Below are 17058 nucleotides of genomic sequence, written 5' to 3'. Positions count from 1 at the left end.
ATTGTTTCGCTGAGATTCCACTCTGATTCCCTGTGATGGCTATTTAGTTTAGCCTTCTGTAGTATTTGTGTATTTGAATAAAGTTTTTATTTATGTCTACACTGATCACGGCAGTTTAATAATGTCCAATAGTAAAAACAGTGTTGGTGTACCACTAATACTAATACTTTGAAATTGGATTTGTATATTTTAGTGTATTTAGTTGCAGGATATTGAATAATCACCTTAAAATATATTTTGTAAATGCCCCTCCCCCAAATAACACTGAGCTAAACTTTCCCCCGGCTGCTTTGGCCTTTTCTATTCTGTTCATGTTATGATTATGAAAATAAAATGTAATGATTTAATGAGTATTGTAACGTATTCCTTTGATTTTTAAGAAACTTTTCTATTCCCTCAAATTAAATAGTAACTGTACTTGAATACAGTTACGCAAATCGAGTATTCTAAATACATGTGTTACGTTACTACCTGAGACAGTCTCTGGACACTACTCCACATTAAGTACAGAACAGTGTGAGACTCGGACATGCACAAAGCGCTGTGTCATGGCCCTTTAAGAAACTCCATGTTGTTGCTCCGAGCTCCGTGGTGCGTCACCGTGGAAGAGGATGATGCTGTTATGTAAAGCACGCTGAGCTCAACTTAACCGGAGCCTCGCCGTGTCACCGATGGCTGGATCCAGCTCAGGTTTGTATTTGATCTAGAAATGTGATTTTGGAGCGGTGTTTCTTGGGGAGTGTCGGCCGCGCACTCGCGCACGGGGAAGCTGCGGACTTCGGACCACCGCGCCAGTCTCAACCGGAGTTGCTCTCCGCTCCCAGTTCCTTCTCGTTTTGTTTTGCGCGAAACGCACACCTGAGATATCGTTCTAGCTGCTTCCACGAGTGACCCCGAGGCTTCCTGGCTGATGTTTGCCTTTGGCGATGTAGTAGCAGTTGTCTGTTCGCGGTTGTCACGCGGCTGTCACACTGCATGCAGGAGGAGAGCCGCGCGACCACCACACTGGTCGGAGCTGCAGCCTGCAGGTAACAGTACCTTCTCGTGACAGATATTGACATTGAACGCTTAGAATGGAGCTTCCCCACAAACTTCCATCAGCCTTGTCTTGTAGCTCCAGGGCACACAGAAACGTGTGTCTAGAAAGGCGCAGTTAGGCTTAACTTTAGCAGCTCATGACATCTCGAGAATACATAGGGCTAAAAAGTATTTCACACACATTTTGTAAACTCTGTAAAGCCCAAACCATTAAAAAAAGAAGAAGAAAAAAGATTATTTAGGAGGGCTCAGAAATGTATCAAATATGGCACAAAATGCAAAATGGGCTGTTTGTGTTGTAGGCTATTATTAAGCTGTTCAAACTTCAAATATTAAATGCGAAACTGTTTTTTGGTCAGAACAAGGTGATCACTGACACACAGAAACACTCAAAATACTTCTATGTTTAATCTCTTAAACAATGTTGTGGTCTGTACTCATACAGGTAGTAGTGAAGTGAAAGTAAAAAGTATTCATGATAACATTTCAACATAAATACAAGTAGATCTATCTAAAATGTACAAGAATATAGTCTTCTGTTACTTTTACTGGGATTTCTATTGGGGGAACAGGACTGCATGGCCCTCACCCACCAGATCAGTAGCCCTTAAGTCCTGACCTATATATAAAACAATTCACTTTCTTGCATCTAGTTTCTTGAAAAAACTTTTTTTTTCCTGTTCTTATAACCACCTATTGTTGAATGACATGAAACAAACACACTACTAATGGAAGTTAGTTAAAATAACTGACTTCCAGTAGCCTATTTAGCCTATTTAACATAAAAGTTTAATTTTAAAATGACTTTTGTGTCATCAGACGAGCACAGATGTTTTGAAATTCCTCGTATCTTTGATCAGTTGAAGATGCTTCTGTTTTGAGTATAGAGGCTTTCTGTCAACTCTGGTGGTGACATCCACATGCGGACTAGAGCAGGTCTTCTCCAGCAGCGAATCAAGGAGAGCTTTGAACCACTGTCAAAGTCATGATTCATGGGCTCACATTTAGCTTATTATATTTCAAAGTCAAAATATGTTTCTACGGCATTTTCCCCCCTCATATTCACTATGGTAAATGGTAAATGGTGTGTTTGGAGGCATTGTAAATATTTATTTATTTTTATTTCAGTCATGTTAGTTACATGTTTTCACATTTCAACAACTATACATGCTTTTTTTTTATACATGATTGAAAAGGAGCACGATGAAGACAACGCTTATGCTAAGTGCCCCTTTCTTCAAATACAAAAAGTAGACAAAAAAACAAAACATAAATGGTCTGATTCGCAGGTATTATTCAAAAGCTAGAATAAACAACACAGGTACTACTGTTTTTAAAGTTGAAATCTAATATTTACAGTAGTGTGTAAGAGTTGATGTTTGTTGATTTGAACTGTTTTTTAAATTGGTGAACTGTGGAGGAGTTCTTTAAATTCAAGGGCAGGGTGTTCCACAGTTTGATGCTCATCCGCTTCTGGGTTGTTCTGGCAAAAGGGAGAGTAAAGTTAAGTTTTCTACGACTGGATGCATCGGCGTTGAATACAAACATCAATTGTACAGATTGAGGCAATCGAAAAAATCTTGGTTTATACATTATTATCAATGTTTGTAATTTAATGAGATCTTGTAATTTTAATAGTTTTGATTTTATAAACAGTGGATTTGTATGTTCTCTGCTATGCGTTTTATTTATTATTCTTATAGCTTTTTTTTGTATTTTTATCAGCGGTTGAATTGTAGTTTTGTATGTGTTTCCCCAAACTTCTGAGCAATAAAGTAAGTGAGGAAGTATTAAAGTGCAGTATAAGACCCTTAAAGATTCACGATTTAAATAGTGGGACACACCAGCCTGTCTCTAAAATGTCCCCTGTCCTCCATGGACATGAGACAATTTTGAGTAGAGCCAGTTATTCACCTCCTGTAGAGCTACAGGACAGAGGTGAAGCATTAAGACTCGGCCTAAAACAGATAGCATGACCACCGTTGCCCTGGGGCAGACTGATGGAAATGTGGCTTTGTGTTGTCTTTGCCTAATGGCTGTAGCGGGGATCGAACCGCCAACCTTTCCCGTTAAAGGGCGATGAGTAAGCGGAGTTAGTGCCGCCCATTCCCTCCCCCTGGAGTCTCTTGATCGGAGGTCAGAGCCTGTGTGTAGAGGCTGTCTCCATTACCATAAAGCGGACAGTTTCCCCTGAGGAGCAGCTTCTGGTTTAGCGCCACGGCACGGTAGGAAGTCCCGGTGCATGAGCGCGGCGCATGAATATCATCTCCACCGCTGCCACTTCGGAAGTAGGTCACCGCTCGTGGGTTTGTTAACCACGTCTCGAGCTTCAGGGGTCTGCTTGCCTCGTGGATGTGATTTTGTTTCGTCATGCGCCTCTGGAAATTATTCGAACTGAATCCAGAACCGTACGAAGAGGGCCTGTCAAATAACGAAGGCACTGCTGCTTCGAAGTTGGCGACAGCGAGCCAGGTCCGGTGTTTTGTTTGGGTATGCGTGTTTTTGACTTCGCCCTCTGTTTCCGTTGGCTGTGCGCTGTCACATTCACCCGACTCTCGCAGCGTGTCTCGCTCAGCTGTGGGTGTGTAGGGCAAGCCCACATCAGTCTGTTTTTTTGAGTATGGTCAGCGGGTGTTGTGCTGTGTGCGCGGCTCGCTGAGGAAAGTGGACTCTGTGAAGCGCACTCTGCACGCCCAGGTTCCTGCGGCTCCCGCCTCTGCGCATCTCAGCGCTTTTTCTGATTCCGAGTCCTCACCACGGTGTGACAGCCACCGCTGACCTCCACTTCGGTCAGAGAAGGTGGAAGAAGCCTATTACTCACTGGCCATTGGCAAACTCTTCAAACCGACATTTTCCTTCTGAGGAGGCGTGTAAATGTAAAGATGATTGATAATTCATGGAGTTTACTATTGAACAAGAAACTAACTTTGCCTACAAGAAGAAAAAGATGTGCATACCAATGATCTGCGTTATTCTCTAGATAAAGCTTTATGGACTCAGAGGGGTCACACACAGACCTCAATGGGCTCAGCATTGCTGTTGTAGGACCGGACTGTCTCTGTCACAGATGGTCATGAGTGACTCCAACAGTGTCTAACAGTGCTGAGGATCTGGCTGAAACATTTTTAATAGTGAATTGTTATGCAGCAAAAGGTTATGAATTAGTCCTACTTCCAATTCCAAGCATTCCAAGCCCCAGGAGTAGACTTGAAATAAAAACAAAAACAAGAGCCAACTTTAAATGGTTTTGTTGAGTTAGTTGTGCTGTGATTCCTCTTTGTATATTTTGCTGAGACTACCCTTTATGTTTACAGGATGTGTTTGGACTTGGACACAGTCCACAAACATGATGAATGAAGCCGTCACCCTCTGAGCAGCAGGTTGGTTCTCTTGTGGATGAATATGGGGAGAGCACAGGGCCGTAACAAAGACAAGGATCACCAATGTAAGGAGAAGAATTTAGTGGTCCTTAAGGTCAGAGAGAAGAAGAAGAAGCTAAAGAGAAGAACACACATAAAAGTGAACAGGCGCCGGAGGAGGGTCTCCAAGGTGAGAGGTGCATTGGACTGCCGTGTCATGCTCACACGGCTGGACAGTGGAGATGTCAAGGAGGCACCAAAAAAACAAAACAAGAGGAGAGCAAAAATCAAACAAAGGACCAAATGTGATCAACTTAAGTGTAGAACACTGCAACAAGCCCAGGAACCAAAGATGACCCACTCACCTGCTTCATTGGAGTTGTCGTGGGAGCCTCGCAGGCGCAGAATGGCCTCTCTGAACGCTGAGGCGGTCAACTCGCTCCTGCTGTTCCGAGAGATTCCACAAAGTGTCTCCAAGAAACAGGAGCTGTCTAGTGACAATCCTAAAGAGCGCACACATGAACGCAAGGGCCACAAAACCAAAAAGACTGCACAAAAAGACAAAAATCAACGCAAGAGTAAAAAAGACACACAGGACCAGAGCATTGACTGGTTAAGTTTGTTGGCACCCACACCGCGGCGACAGGCTGGGCTCACAGCTGCCACCCTACTCAAACTTACCAGTACTCAGTACACAAGCAAGAGGCAAAAGAAGAGGGAAGTCAAACTGGAGACTAGCACTGAGGGCACCGCTCAAAGTGCCACAACGAGAAAATCAAACCACAGAATACAAAGCCAACACAAAGAGCAGCTGAAGGACAGGGAGAGGAGCCGACAGCTGGACCCAGCTCCCCAGGGCCGCTCTGTCTGTGCAGTTCACACTGTGGAGTCTGAGTGGAGCTCAAGGGACAGTCTGAAATCCCCTGTGCACCTTTCTCCAAAGGTGAAAGAGGAGCAGCTGGAGAGCCAGGTGTCATCTTGCTACTGCTGCACTCAGGAGCAGTGTGTCCAGTACTGCCACCGCCTGGCCCTCTTCCTCCGGGACAAGTCCTTCCAGGGACAGGACGGTTCACTGTCCAGTGTGTTTCACCATCACCACCATCATCACCATCTCCAAGCCCTCGGCACACACTCATACACTTGTTTCCCTGGATACTATTTTCATTTGTGCCACCCCTCTGACGCCTCACAGGACCATGTGTTCCCCCACAGCACAAAGAGGGCCAAGCTGCTGGGGGGCCAAAGCTCAGGTGCCCCGGGGATCTCTCACCCTATCTACTGCTGCACCTCTGTGGAGCCCTGCTTTGACCCATGTCCTATCAGTGGTTATCAGGCCTACTCCAGCGTGATTCCAGCCATGGGCTGCACTAAGTGCAACCACGCTATTAAGAAAGGTGAGTCACAATTTAGCTTTAGCACTGTCTGTGATGCCCTTTAGATTGTTACTTCTTAAAATGAGCTCATAATCTTGTTAATAACACATAATAAAATCTAATAATGCGCCTGTTGAACACGTGTTAACCTCTATGGTCTTCCCTCTGGTGTCTCCTCAGAAGAGTACACCTCAGCCCTTAGTGACCTGCACAGCCCCTCGTCCCTCTCCACGTGCCCTAATCCCAGAGTCCCCAGTGCCTGCCCCATCTCTCCAGTGCCTCCAACCAGACAATCAGCTTCTTACGTTCTGCGTCCGCCCTCTGAGCCAAACCATCCAGGTGCCACTTTGCCTTTGAGTCACAAGTGTCCACAGAGTGCCAAGGCTCCCAGAGGCCTGCACTTGGACCTGAGATCCACCTGCGACAGAAGACACACTCCTCCTACTGCCAACGGGGGGCGCTCTGTCCCCAACAAGTGGCGCCATAAAAACACCAATGGATGGCAGCCAGTGGGTCTGTCCTGTCAGAAGGAGGTGTTCTCTGTGGTATGTTATTATCATTTGTATTTTTGTACACTTAATTGTGACATTGGTCTGTTCATCCATAAACAAGATTAAAACATCTACATTTTCATTCTTTGAAAAACATTGGCTGCAACAACAGAATAATCTAATTTCCAGCACCTTTAATGCTCTCCTGTTGCAGAATTCTCTCCTTATGGGAACAAAGCTAGGTAACAATGTGCAATCATGGCATCTTGCTGTTAACAGGGTGAAGAGACGCTCGTGACTAGGACTTGTTTTGAGGCAGTGCAGCGGGACAGGGATGTGGTCCAGGTGCGAGACACTGTCCTTCTTAAGTCTGGAGCAAGGAAGAAGTGTCTGCCTTATGTGGCCAAAGTGTCGGCGCTGTGGGAGGATCCGGACTCAGGTCTCATACATGTTCTGTCCGACTCACGTCTTTGATACTCAGACATACTCAAGCTCCTGTTTTTGTCTCCTTTTTTTACGGCTGATTTTTAGGGGAGCTGATGATGAGTTTGTTTTGGTACTACCGTCCAGAACACACACAAGGAGGACGCAAGCCTGATGTCCACTGTGAGGTCAGGCATTTCATATGATTAGGAGCGACTGGTAAAAATGCAGGCATAAAACATAGTGCACATATTTTTGTCATACTTCAAAAGACGGAAAAACAATGTGGTCTTTGTAGTTTACAGAAGAAGAAGAAACTTTGTTTATGTGGCACCTTTCGCAATCACAATAAGTACAAGTAAATGAGTAAATATTCAAGTGCTTAATTTCGATTTATAAGATGGATGCAGATTGTCTTCTTCTTTCATGCCATTTTCTGGGAATTTTCTTGAATCACAATTTCCACATGATTCGTTGCAATTCAATGACTTACTTTCAAGCAGTTACTCAGTTACTCACAGCACTCAAGTAACAAGTACTTTTTTACTGTAATTGTTTGGGGAACTACTTTTTACTTGTACTTGAGAAATGTATTTCATAGTAACGTTACTCTTGCTTGAGTAAATATTTTTGGCTGTTCCACCCACTCTGTACACAGCCGGCAAATGTATTTTTGTATCATAAGGGCAAATGAAGAAACCCTATCTCACAAAAGGAGTGTCTTACATTTTTGTAGTAAGAGTAGTAGTACATATTTCTGGACTGAACTCAGATGTTGTTTCTTTAGAATGAGGTGTTTGCGTCTCGACACCAGGATGTGAACAGCGTGGCCTGTATTGAAGACAAATGCTATGTTCTCCCACTGGCGCAGTATTGTCGGTAGGTAACACCTTCTGTTATAACAAGGTTTTCTCTGTTTTCAATTGATTGATGTAACAAATTGTAACTTTTATCAGCCGGACTGTTTGCTCACCCATTATATTTTGTTCTTATTTTTAACACTAACATAATTTCTATACAGAAATCTAACATGATGTACAAAACATGTAATTGTACAGTTTCTGTGCCTCGGTGAAGCGGCAGCAGGAGGGACTTGGCTGCAGTGCTCCCTCATTGGTGCCCCCTGCTCTTGAGCATGGCCTGCTCACGCATCACTGTGTGCCCCCGGACGTGGACCCCCAGCTGGTCTTCTTTTGTCGACACGTGTATGACTTCCGCTACGGCCGCCTTCTCAAGAACCTGCAGTAGTCACATGACCCACACCATCATGTGACACAGCACCGGGTTAGTCACCCATGGGACCATCCCAACACTGGGTTTAGATGAGCGTGTGAGACGCATGGGTCTGATCAGGTCTGTAATGATGAGAGGAACATTAACTGCTGAAAGTTTTATTAAACGGGACTAGCATGACCATCCAGAATAACCTTTACAAAAGTTAGAGTTAGTACCTCTGTTTGAATTGTGCTCAGAAAGAACTGTGCCGTTACCCCTATCAAAACAAATGTAGCAAAGTGTATTCACACCTGTTGGTGTGGGACTCTGTGCACCTGATATGTGGTCTTTATGCTGGGGTAAAGGTACACACCGTGTTCAATAACCAATAACTAAACTTATAATGACAGATGTGAATGCAGCCCAGATGACTGCAACTACTGCTTTAGAAAGCAATGTAGGATGGGCTGGCCGGCCCAGCTTGAAAGACACCAGTTTGATTCATATTGTCACTTATGTTTCAAAGTACTGCCTTTGACCCAAATGATGTCAAATCAACTACTTAAGATTTCACTGTTTCAATCTAGCTTTTTCTGATTTGTGTCTGGGGGGATCATGAGATTCATTCCTATCCCAGACTTTCTCTGCACTTGTTGGATCATGTTTTCATATCTGCGTGGTAATGCTATGTTGCATTAGTCAAATGTATTCTTGTATCTTACAGTGACTCATGTATTCAGTGGCATTTGTGGACCGTGACGATGAGTAGTCCAATTTGTATTGGAAAAAGAGAGTTATTTATTTCTATTATAAGAGTATTATATTTATTTAGATCATTTTATTTCAACAATGAATGGCTTATATAACTGGTAGATGTGGTGTGTGACTGCTTGCTTTTTAGTAGCATCAGAAATAATAGTACAACGATAAACGTATGACCACAAATGTGTAGATGAGACCAAATCTCCCTCTTCCCATTCCTCTCCTCTTGGTGACAAATCTTTCCCCTTTGTCCTAATGCTACAATTCTTTCTTGCCCTTGATATTGCTGCCTTATTGACCATACCCCCGGCCTTTTCATGCAAGACGATCAAACCTGCAGCTCGACATTCTGTAGTTTACCAATTTTTATTCATTATTCTTCAAGACTTTCTTCACAGACATACCAAAACATTTAAATCTCGCACTGACATTCCATAATTAATGACATAATAGTTCATATTTTACTGTATGTGTAGGATTCAAATTGATTAGAGTTAAAAATAAATCATAAATAAATAAATCATATGTTTACAATAAAATAAAAAACAATTATCTTGTTAATCTACATCCAGTGGTCAATGCAGCTTTCATCTACTGTTTCTTCTCTCTCTTCACCTAACAGTATCTCCTTTTTCTCCCCTCTTTCTAATATTCATGACGTATTAATATCAATTTCATTCGCATAAAGGATCTCTTTATTGAAAATCCGCAGTCACCACTGTTCCGTTTACATGTCCTGCACCACCATAGCATACTTTTCTGCAACTATAATGTCTATCTTTCTCTCAATCTACATGAACCTAAGCTGTTCTGAACTTCTATTTTTGTATATCATAAGGGTTGATAGCATCCTCAAACCAAATACAGAATCTGTACTACTCAGCTCTACTGTACTTTCTACTGTTCAAATTGCCTTAAAACTTCAGACTTTTCATATTTGAGCTGAGGTAGAGTGGGAGGATGTCTTGAATCCGGATAAATACATGAGCTCTTTGTTTGACAGGGGATGTAGTGCACAAATCCATGTGGGGGAATCAGGGTTGTTTTGGTTCTGAAGCAGGTTTTCACTGAGGGCCACAGTAAAGAGAAAAAGGAAAAAAGCAGAGGGTCAAAATACAATGCAATTACTGAAACTGTTTTTTTGACTTACAAGAGACAAGTCTAATTAATTTGGCAACTCTATTCTGTATTTAGTGATGCTGTTTCTACTTAAAATGGTTGCATTTAGCAGAGATTTCAGTGTGAATCTTATCTGCCACTACAACTTTTTTCAGGGATTCTTCAATTCTGTTCCACCCTAAAATGTTTGTTATTGAGCTTAGAGTGACTACATATTTTGTTACATAATAAAAGACAAAATACAAACTCAAAATGATCACAATTTTCAACCAAATCAGCAGGACGTTTTAGAAAATGACTCCCTGGCTTTAAGGGAGGGAGCCATTTGCTGTGAATGGACTGCAAGGGAGCGAGGTGTTATGCCGGTCCCGTCACTCGGGTCTGGACTCTGGGCCTCTTAGTTTGGTCCAGCTCCTAAGCTTTAACATCATTTCAGTCAGATGAAATCAGAATCAACCAAGGATTGCTGTTGCCATGACTCTTGATTCTGCAGTCACACTGTAGGCTCATTTGTTGTTATCATTGATTTCTCTATAGCCTATAGCTGCATGGTGGAAGTATTTTTCTGAAATTGTATTGTAACCACTGCAAAGATTATTTGTATAGATTTGAATAGACCTCTGTAATATAAAGACAAATATTTATATGCAATAAATATTTATGAGTTTAAACATGGGTGTGAGTTCTAGTGTCCTAAGATATATGTGATAATGTATTATACCAGTAGAGGGTGAACTTCTCCAAAAACATTTGTTAAAAGGTGCACAATGCAACTTTTCAGGTTAAAAGCTTGGCACCTTTGCTTTCCATCCCGGTGGTACCTTTGAGGCTTCAGGATTTTTGGTAGGTTTTCGGAATGTAATGTATACGTAATCATGGATACGGCTCAATCAGCAATGCACTATGATAACCACCCAAGCACCCGCTGGGTCACTGAAAGGTCAGATATGCATTCATGTAAACGTTTTTACTTTAAAAGTTACATAGTGCACCTTTAATGTTTTTCCCAGATTTGTTTAAGAAACCTTACCTAATATCAGTAACAATATCATAGAATGGAAGTCAAATAAACATATTTTTCATACACGTTTAATGAGGCATATGCAGTAATAAGGATCCAAATCATGTCATGGTTTCAGAACATAAACCATTACTGATGTAGAGTAACTAAATAACTAAAGACAATATTGATACATTAGGAATGATACTGCATATGATGTACACAACATTTTAAAACGGTAACAATAGCAGTCTACAGGGACTACAATACAAATTTGACGAAATATGGGAGGTTCACAAAGGCGCAGGATGAAAAGGATAGTGGCAAGGACCTAACCCTCACCACAGCGAATACAGACGTTACAGATCGCTGGTGCTGGGGGTGGGGAGGGGTCTTGTAGTGATGAGGTCATTTCTCCGGGCAGGAGGAGTCGTCATCCTCGGAGGGCTGAGGCTCTGGTGTCCCTTCATTCTGTCTCTGGTTCTGGTTGGGTCTCAGGAGATACTCCAGCTCTTCTGCACTAATGGCTACTTTCTCTGGGACGAGCCACCGCTTGACGTGTTCCAGAGCACTGTAAAAGGAGAAATTAAGGATAGATTTCAATCTTCAATTGTTTGAGCAGGATGCAGTGCGAACATGGTAGAGATTCACCCACTGAGGTCAGTGCATTAATTCTGACTCTCTATTGAATACTGCCATTATGTGTATGGGCAAGACACTTAACCCAGTTTGGTTTACAACTTTTACAAAATACAGCTGCTCGTGTCCCAACGAGGACCAGGAGGCGGGACCACATTACACCGGTTTTAGAATCGCTGCATTGGCTCCCCGTGTGTTTCAGGATCAACTTTAAAGTTCTTTTAATGGTTTTTAAATGCCTTAATGGCCTGGGCCCATCTGATCTTTCAGAACTGCTTTTACCTGATGAACCTTCACAGCCCCTTCGCTCCTCCGGTAGTTATTCCTAAAGTCAACAAAAAAGCTCATGGCCAGGCGTCTTTCCAATATTACGGCCCTCGCCTCTGGAACAACCTGCCGGAGGAGCTCAGGGCTGCAGAGAACGTTCATGTTTTTAAGAGCAGGCTCAAGACCCACCTTTTTAGCTTAGCTTTTAACTGACATCTATTTATTTAGTCCTAATATATAATATATATGGGAGGGTATGCCAGCCGTGTTAGTTTAAATGTTGTTAAATATTAAAAATCTGGTTTAGTAATGTTAGTTTGGATACTGTATTTTCACATTTGGTTTAAGTTCACCGTACAATACTATTCATCATCAAAAATACATCAAATCCAATGTCAGAAATGTAAAAAGCACTGTCTCAAAATCCTCTTGCGACCTCTACTTTAGTTGCCTGGCCCGCCAGACGCTGCTCCTTTCTGTTCAAAAGAAGAACCATCTGGGCAGTTGCTCGCAGCCAATCATTTCACAATTTTACCAATATTGGTCCAATCACGCACCAAGAGACGGAAGCCGTTTTCTTCTGCTCTTTATTGTCTTTTTTGTTTTGCTTTAAATGATTTGGAAAATATAAAATCCCTTAAACCGAAGCAAGAAACAGAGTTGGAAGAGTTCCTCATGAAAAAGGACGTTTTTGAAAAGGCTTCCTGCCGCTTGCTCCTGCGACATATCCAGCGTTTCTCTAATTGGTTGATCCCATCTGTCAATCACACCCACCAGGAAATCGTTGAGATTCAAGATATTTCTCTCATCCTTGATTGTGGAACAGGGGGAGGGGTAAGAGGGATGGGAGGGAGCAAAGGGAGTTCAGCTTCCCGATGGCCTTGTGTATGAAACTGTTCTTCAATCGACTGGAACTCGTAGACTCCGCAGTCTCCTCCTTGAAGGCATTACCTTGAAGAGACTGCGTGATCCGTCTTACCTGCAAAGCCGCCAAAATCGCCAGGGACCCTTCGCACCGCAGGTTTTGGCGGCTTTGCAGGCGAGACAGGTGGAGTACATGTTCTTAATAGAGGGGAGAGGGGCTCCACAGATCTTCGCTGCTCTCACGCTGCGCTGGAGGCTCCTTCGGCAGGAGGCAGTGCTGGCGCTGTGCCACACAGTGATGGAGCTGATCAGGATGCTCTCTATAGTCCCTCTGTAGAGGTTGCACATAACGGAGGCTGGGACTCTGGCTCTTCTTATCTTGCGGAGAAAGTAGACTTACTACTCAAAAGATCACGCTTTTGCTCCCAGACCACATATCTTTGAAGTGTCCCGCGACACTGGTTTAAAGCACACATCATGAGTAATTCAAATAAAGAGCATTACAGAGTAGGAATGCATTGAAAGTAGGCTATATACTGTATACTGTAATATATATATATATATATATAATGTACTATATACTGCCAAAAAGGCAAATAAAAATTGTACATTTTAATAAAAGGAATTGTGAAAAGTGGCGATAAAACTTTCAGTTATCATGTGCACAGTTAAAAAGAATGACAGGACTTGAATATTGTCAAAGTAGAGTTATTTCTAAAGTTAAACTGAATAAGATTGAAAAGCAGCCTCACAATACTTAGTCCTTGTACACAGCATGTACACTGTGTACACTGCGACCTCACAGAAAGGTCTATTGATAACACAGGTTTGATCATAGAAACCATTTCATTCATACCTTTCGTCTAGGTCTCCTCCCTGGAAGAGCTCCGATGTCTGGGTGTCATGCAAAAAACGGTCCCAACATTCTTTTTTGGCTTGAGACAATGACCGCAGCATGTCTCTGGACGTTACATCACTAGACTGGCCCTTCAGTCTCTTCAAACGGTTTTCTGTAACACAAGGACATAAAACAAATGCCTAAGCCAACCTTTTTGAAATGTATATTTAGAGCCTACCCGTTTCCCCGTGTTCTGTGGTGTGGCATGCGTTTACCTGTTACATGGTACATATTAAGTGCATAAGAGCAGTCCATTGGTCATGATGTGGTGGACCTACCTAGGGAGGCTATGTAAATTTCTGAATCCTCCATCGGCTCCCATTTGGCTCCGGATGAGCAGGTAGAGGCCCCATGAGCTTGACCGTTGAATTGCACGGTCCCAGGCTGGAATGAGTCACTGAAGTCGGAGTTGCTGTCTGCAGGGGGGGCGTTTTGAGCTTGTGGAAGGCTGGAGCAGATTTCGGACCAAAGCTCACCACTGGACCGAACGTCTCCACCCTCAAAGTCGTCCACCATGGTCAGAATTACAACAGCAGTATGATATGTTCCTATAAATATGGTACAATGTTTATTATCTCTGCTAACCCGATGGTAATATGAATCATTGAATGCAACACCAAGACACAACACTGCAATACAAAATGGCATTAGCTCAACATCTCTGTTTCCTCGAGGCAAGTATAAGTATTTCTTGTGAGCTCTATCGATAGATAACACGAAGTTAGGGATTTTGTTTACCTGCGAGACTACTTTAAACCAGAAGATTATTGACCACTCTACCTAGAAGCCACCATTGTTGAGAAAATCAACTTCCGTGTTAGGACACATGTGATTGGCTATCAAACACGGCCAGCTAACAACTGATTGGTCCTGGTTTACGTCGATGTCTCTGTACGTAGCCAATCGTCTTGTCTGCTTGAAAGAAGAGTCCGGAAGTCACATACAGCAAGAGGGAAGGTAAACAATTCTGCTGACCTTTTTATTTTAATTTTAAATTGACATTGCTTTTCATTGCAACATAAAACAACTTTAGATCTATTCACATGTACTATGTTTCTTAATTATTTATTTTATTGTGTAGCATATATAGATACGTCGTGGACAAAATTGTATGTCAGGCGCAAATTATGCATTAAGTATACAAGTATAGTCTGCAAGAACTTGAAGAAGTTAAACATTTTGTTCTAATTGAGAACTGAGCTTGTGGGGTTTTGAGGCGCTGTCTTGTCGCCACAGGGAGCCGCGCAGTAGGAGATGCGAGCAGCGGTGCTGCGTTTGGCTGTCGCGGCGGTCCCTATGGGTTTACTGCTGTCCCGGACTATGGCCTGGATGTCCAGCGGCAGAACACACGGAGAACTTGTCAGCAGACTCAGAGGTGATCTGTGTGAGGCATGAGATGACACGTTTTATTACCAATAAAACAAACTACAAGCAAACTACGTTTTACCTGTTTCATGTATGCAGTGATTTAAACCAGAATCACGTTTGCATTTTTAATTTTTATCCTGATCCTACCATAAACTTCAGACTTTTCCTCTATGTCATTTACACTGTAATTCACAGAATTATATGATATTTCAATGCAATTGCATTGAAATGTCATATAATTCATTAATTCTCAGGAAAATTAAACACCAAATTCGTCTCCGGTCACCCCCTGTTGTGTCATATTCTTTTGATTTTGTTCCTTGTAGATCATGGTGTCATCAAACATGACCGAGTCTTTGAAGCCATGCTCGCAACAGACAGAGGATTGTACTCCAGAGATTATCCGTACGCAGACTCTCCACAGTCCATAGGTGAATAGATTAATTTTGTTGTAATAATCTCTTACTAAAGCATTAACAACAAGTTCTTCTGTTTCTGTTTTTTCTTTTCTTTTGCAGGCTACAGAGCAACGATCAGTGCTCCTCACATGGTGAGTTCAATATAACAGGAGGTGATAGTGAATTGTGCAGATTTTTTTTGGTTTCTTGTAAAGTAGTGTCTGTATACACTTGACAGCATGCCCATGCTTTGGAAATACTCAATGGCAAACTAACTGAAGGGGCTACTGCTCTAGATGTGGGATCTGGAAGTGGTTACCTTACTGCCTGCTTTTCTCGAATGGTAAGTGTTTAAACAAGTGCAGGTAAAATATGAAGTTTTATGTCATTTTATATATATACTTCTTTCTGGTAGATAGGTCCCACTGGTAGAGTGGTGGGTATTGAACACATTGATGAGCTTGTAAAAATGTCTATCAGGAACGTGCAAACGGATGACCCAGAACTTATCTCCTCTGGACGCATTAGGTTTGTTGGTGAGTAAAATGATCATATAATATGAGTAAAATGATAATGATGATGATGTTGATGATGATGATGATGATGATGATGATGATGATGATGTCCAAAGCAGATCAGCTGCAGAGTCACAGTGTTCTCTGCCCACAGTTGCAGATGGAAGGCTGGGGTACCCAGAAGGCGGACCTTATGATGCCATCCATGTTGGAGCAGCTGCAGCTACTCTTCCTCAGGCAGTGAGGGCGGGACACATGAACACAAGCTTGACTTTATTTTTAGTTGAAAAAGTTTATTTTTGACATTATGATTAAATAATAATATATAAACTGACTTCTTGACTCATAGCCACTATCAATTAAATTTGTATTGATTGAATACAAATGAATATGAATACAAATAATCAATACAAATCAATGTGAGCAAAGTAGTAAAGTCAACGCATATCTTGTGGACACTATAGTCCCTCTATTCCTTTTGACATCGCTGAGTCATCTTTATGTCATGTCCTATTTTGTCCATGGATCTGAAGCTGTTGGAGCAGCTGAAGCCTGGTGGGAGGCTCATACTTCCAGTTGGTCCAGACGGTGGCAGTCAAGTCTTAGAGCAATATGATCGACAGAGTGATGGCACCTTCCTGAAGACTGCTTTAATGGGAGTGATCTATGTCCCTCTCACTGACAAGAGGCATCAGTGGCCTGGGTATGTCTGCATGAAAGGCACATGTACAAATACTAAATTCACTGCACATAGAGTGACTGAATAAATAACATTCTTTCTTCAGAGGGGAGCTCTGACGGCCTGTTGTTGCCCCTGCAGGAGATGGTGCTGGTGCTGTGTCTGTAGTGCCAAATAATATGAATCTGGCCAATTTCCATCTACAGTGATCATCAAGAGCCATGGCTGTGTCTTCACACCAGCTTTTCTGAGGAATTTGTTTTTTTGTTTTTTTATCCCCCAGTGAAAATAATCTGCTGCTAACAAACTCCTTCTGGAGCTTAGTAGGGCTTTTACATTACCTATTGACCAATCACAATTTTGCCCTTTACTTTATATCATTGGTTCTTAAGATCACCAATAATCCATTATGGCCATTATATTATGATCAAAGGATAAAATAAAAACAACAATTTCCTAAAAATAAACAGTTTGTTTTGAATAAACATATCTTACACCTAAACTGTAAACTATGACCTTGTTATGTAATTGATATATGTAAATTATATTATACTATACATACACTTTTCTCACAGCTGTATGTAAATAATACATTTATGCTCTGCCAACATAAGGTCTTTCAAAGGTTTATTACTTTTTTTTAAAAATAA

The 17058-nt window shown here is 42.0% G+C and overlaps 3 protein-coding genes across 6 annotated transcripts; 2 read left to right on the top strand and 1 right to left on the bottom strand.

Annotated features, from left to right (window-relative positions):
- Nucleotides 1-558: 558 nt before the first annotated feature.
- bahd1 (bromo adjacent homology domain containing 1) lies at nucleotides 559-10040 on the top strand. 2 transcript variants are annotated; one of them, XM_079573133.1, is made up of 7 exons: nucleotides 559-690; nucleotides 4353-5795; nucleotides 5985-6315; nucleotides 6541-6700; nucleotides 6793-6872; nucleotides 7472-7563; nucleotides 7743-10040. In XM_079573133.1, exons 2-7 carry the CDS (start codon nucleotides 4435-4437, stop codon nucleotides 7930-7932), a joined length of 2214 nt encoding a protein of 737 aa, XP_079429259.1. In that variant the 5' UTR covers nucleotides 559-690; nucleotides 4353-4434; the 3' UTR covers nucleotides 7933-10040. The 2 variants fall into 2 exon arrangements, with proteins under 2 accessions (XP_079429259.1, XP_079429260.1); XM_079573134.1 differs by lacking the exon at nucleotides 559-690 and adding an exon at nucleotides 3160-3528.
- A 56-nt stretch (nucleotides 10041-10096) lies between these two features.
- Nucleotides 10097-14286, bottom strand: ccdc32 (coiled-coil domain containing 32). The gene is made up of 4 exons (XM_079573132.1): nucleotides 14187-14286; nucleotides 13727-13996; nucleotides 13407-13560; nucleotides 10097-11351 (listed from the first exon to the last, which is right to left on the bottom strand). Exons 2-4 carry the CDS (start codon nucleotides 13962-13964, stop codon nucleotides 11189-11191), a joined length of 555 nt encoding a protein of 184 aa, XP_079429258.1. The 5' UTR covers nucleotides 13965-13996; nucleotides 14187-14286; the 3' UTR covers nucleotides 10097-11188.
- An 81-nt stretch (nucleotides 14287-14367) lies between these two features.
- Nucleotides 14368-16988, top strand: pcmtl (l-isoaspartyl protein carboxyl methyltransferase, like). Of its 3 annotated transcripts, none has more exons than XM_079574153.1 (9): nucleotides 14368-14405; nucleotides 14685-14823; nucleotides 15143-15247; nucleotides 15335-15366; nucleotides 15453-15557; nucleotides 15630-15750; nucleotides 15884-15969; nucleotides 16263-16432; nucleotides 16550-16987. In XM_079574153.1, the coding sequence occupies exons 2-9, from the start codon at nucleotides 14703-14705 to the stop codon at nucleotides 16584-16586; spliced, it is 777 nt and encodes a 258-aa protein (XP_079430279.1). In that variant the 5' UTR covers nucleotides 14368-14405; nucleotides 14685-14702; the 3' UTR covers nucleotides 16587-16987. The 3 variants fall into 3 exon arrangements, with proteins under 3 accessions (XP_079430279.1, XP_079430281.1, XP_079430280.1); XM_079574155.1 differs by having other exon boundaries at nucleotides 16515-16983; XM_079574154.1 differs by having other exon boundaries at nucleotides 14374-14405; nucleotides 14665-14823; nucleotides 16550-16988.
- The last annotated feature ends 70 nt before the right edge of the window (nucleotides 16989-17058 follow it).

The sequence above is a fragment of the Gobius niger genome, assembly GCF_951799975.1.
Source record: "Gobius niger genome assembly, chromosome: 16".
In the NCBI taxonomy this organism is placed as follows: domain Eukaryota; kingdom Metazoa; phylum Chordata; class Actinopteri; order Gobiiformes; family Gobiidae; genus Gobius; species Gobius niger.
This window is presented reverse-complemented; position numbering and strand designations above follow the sequence as displayed.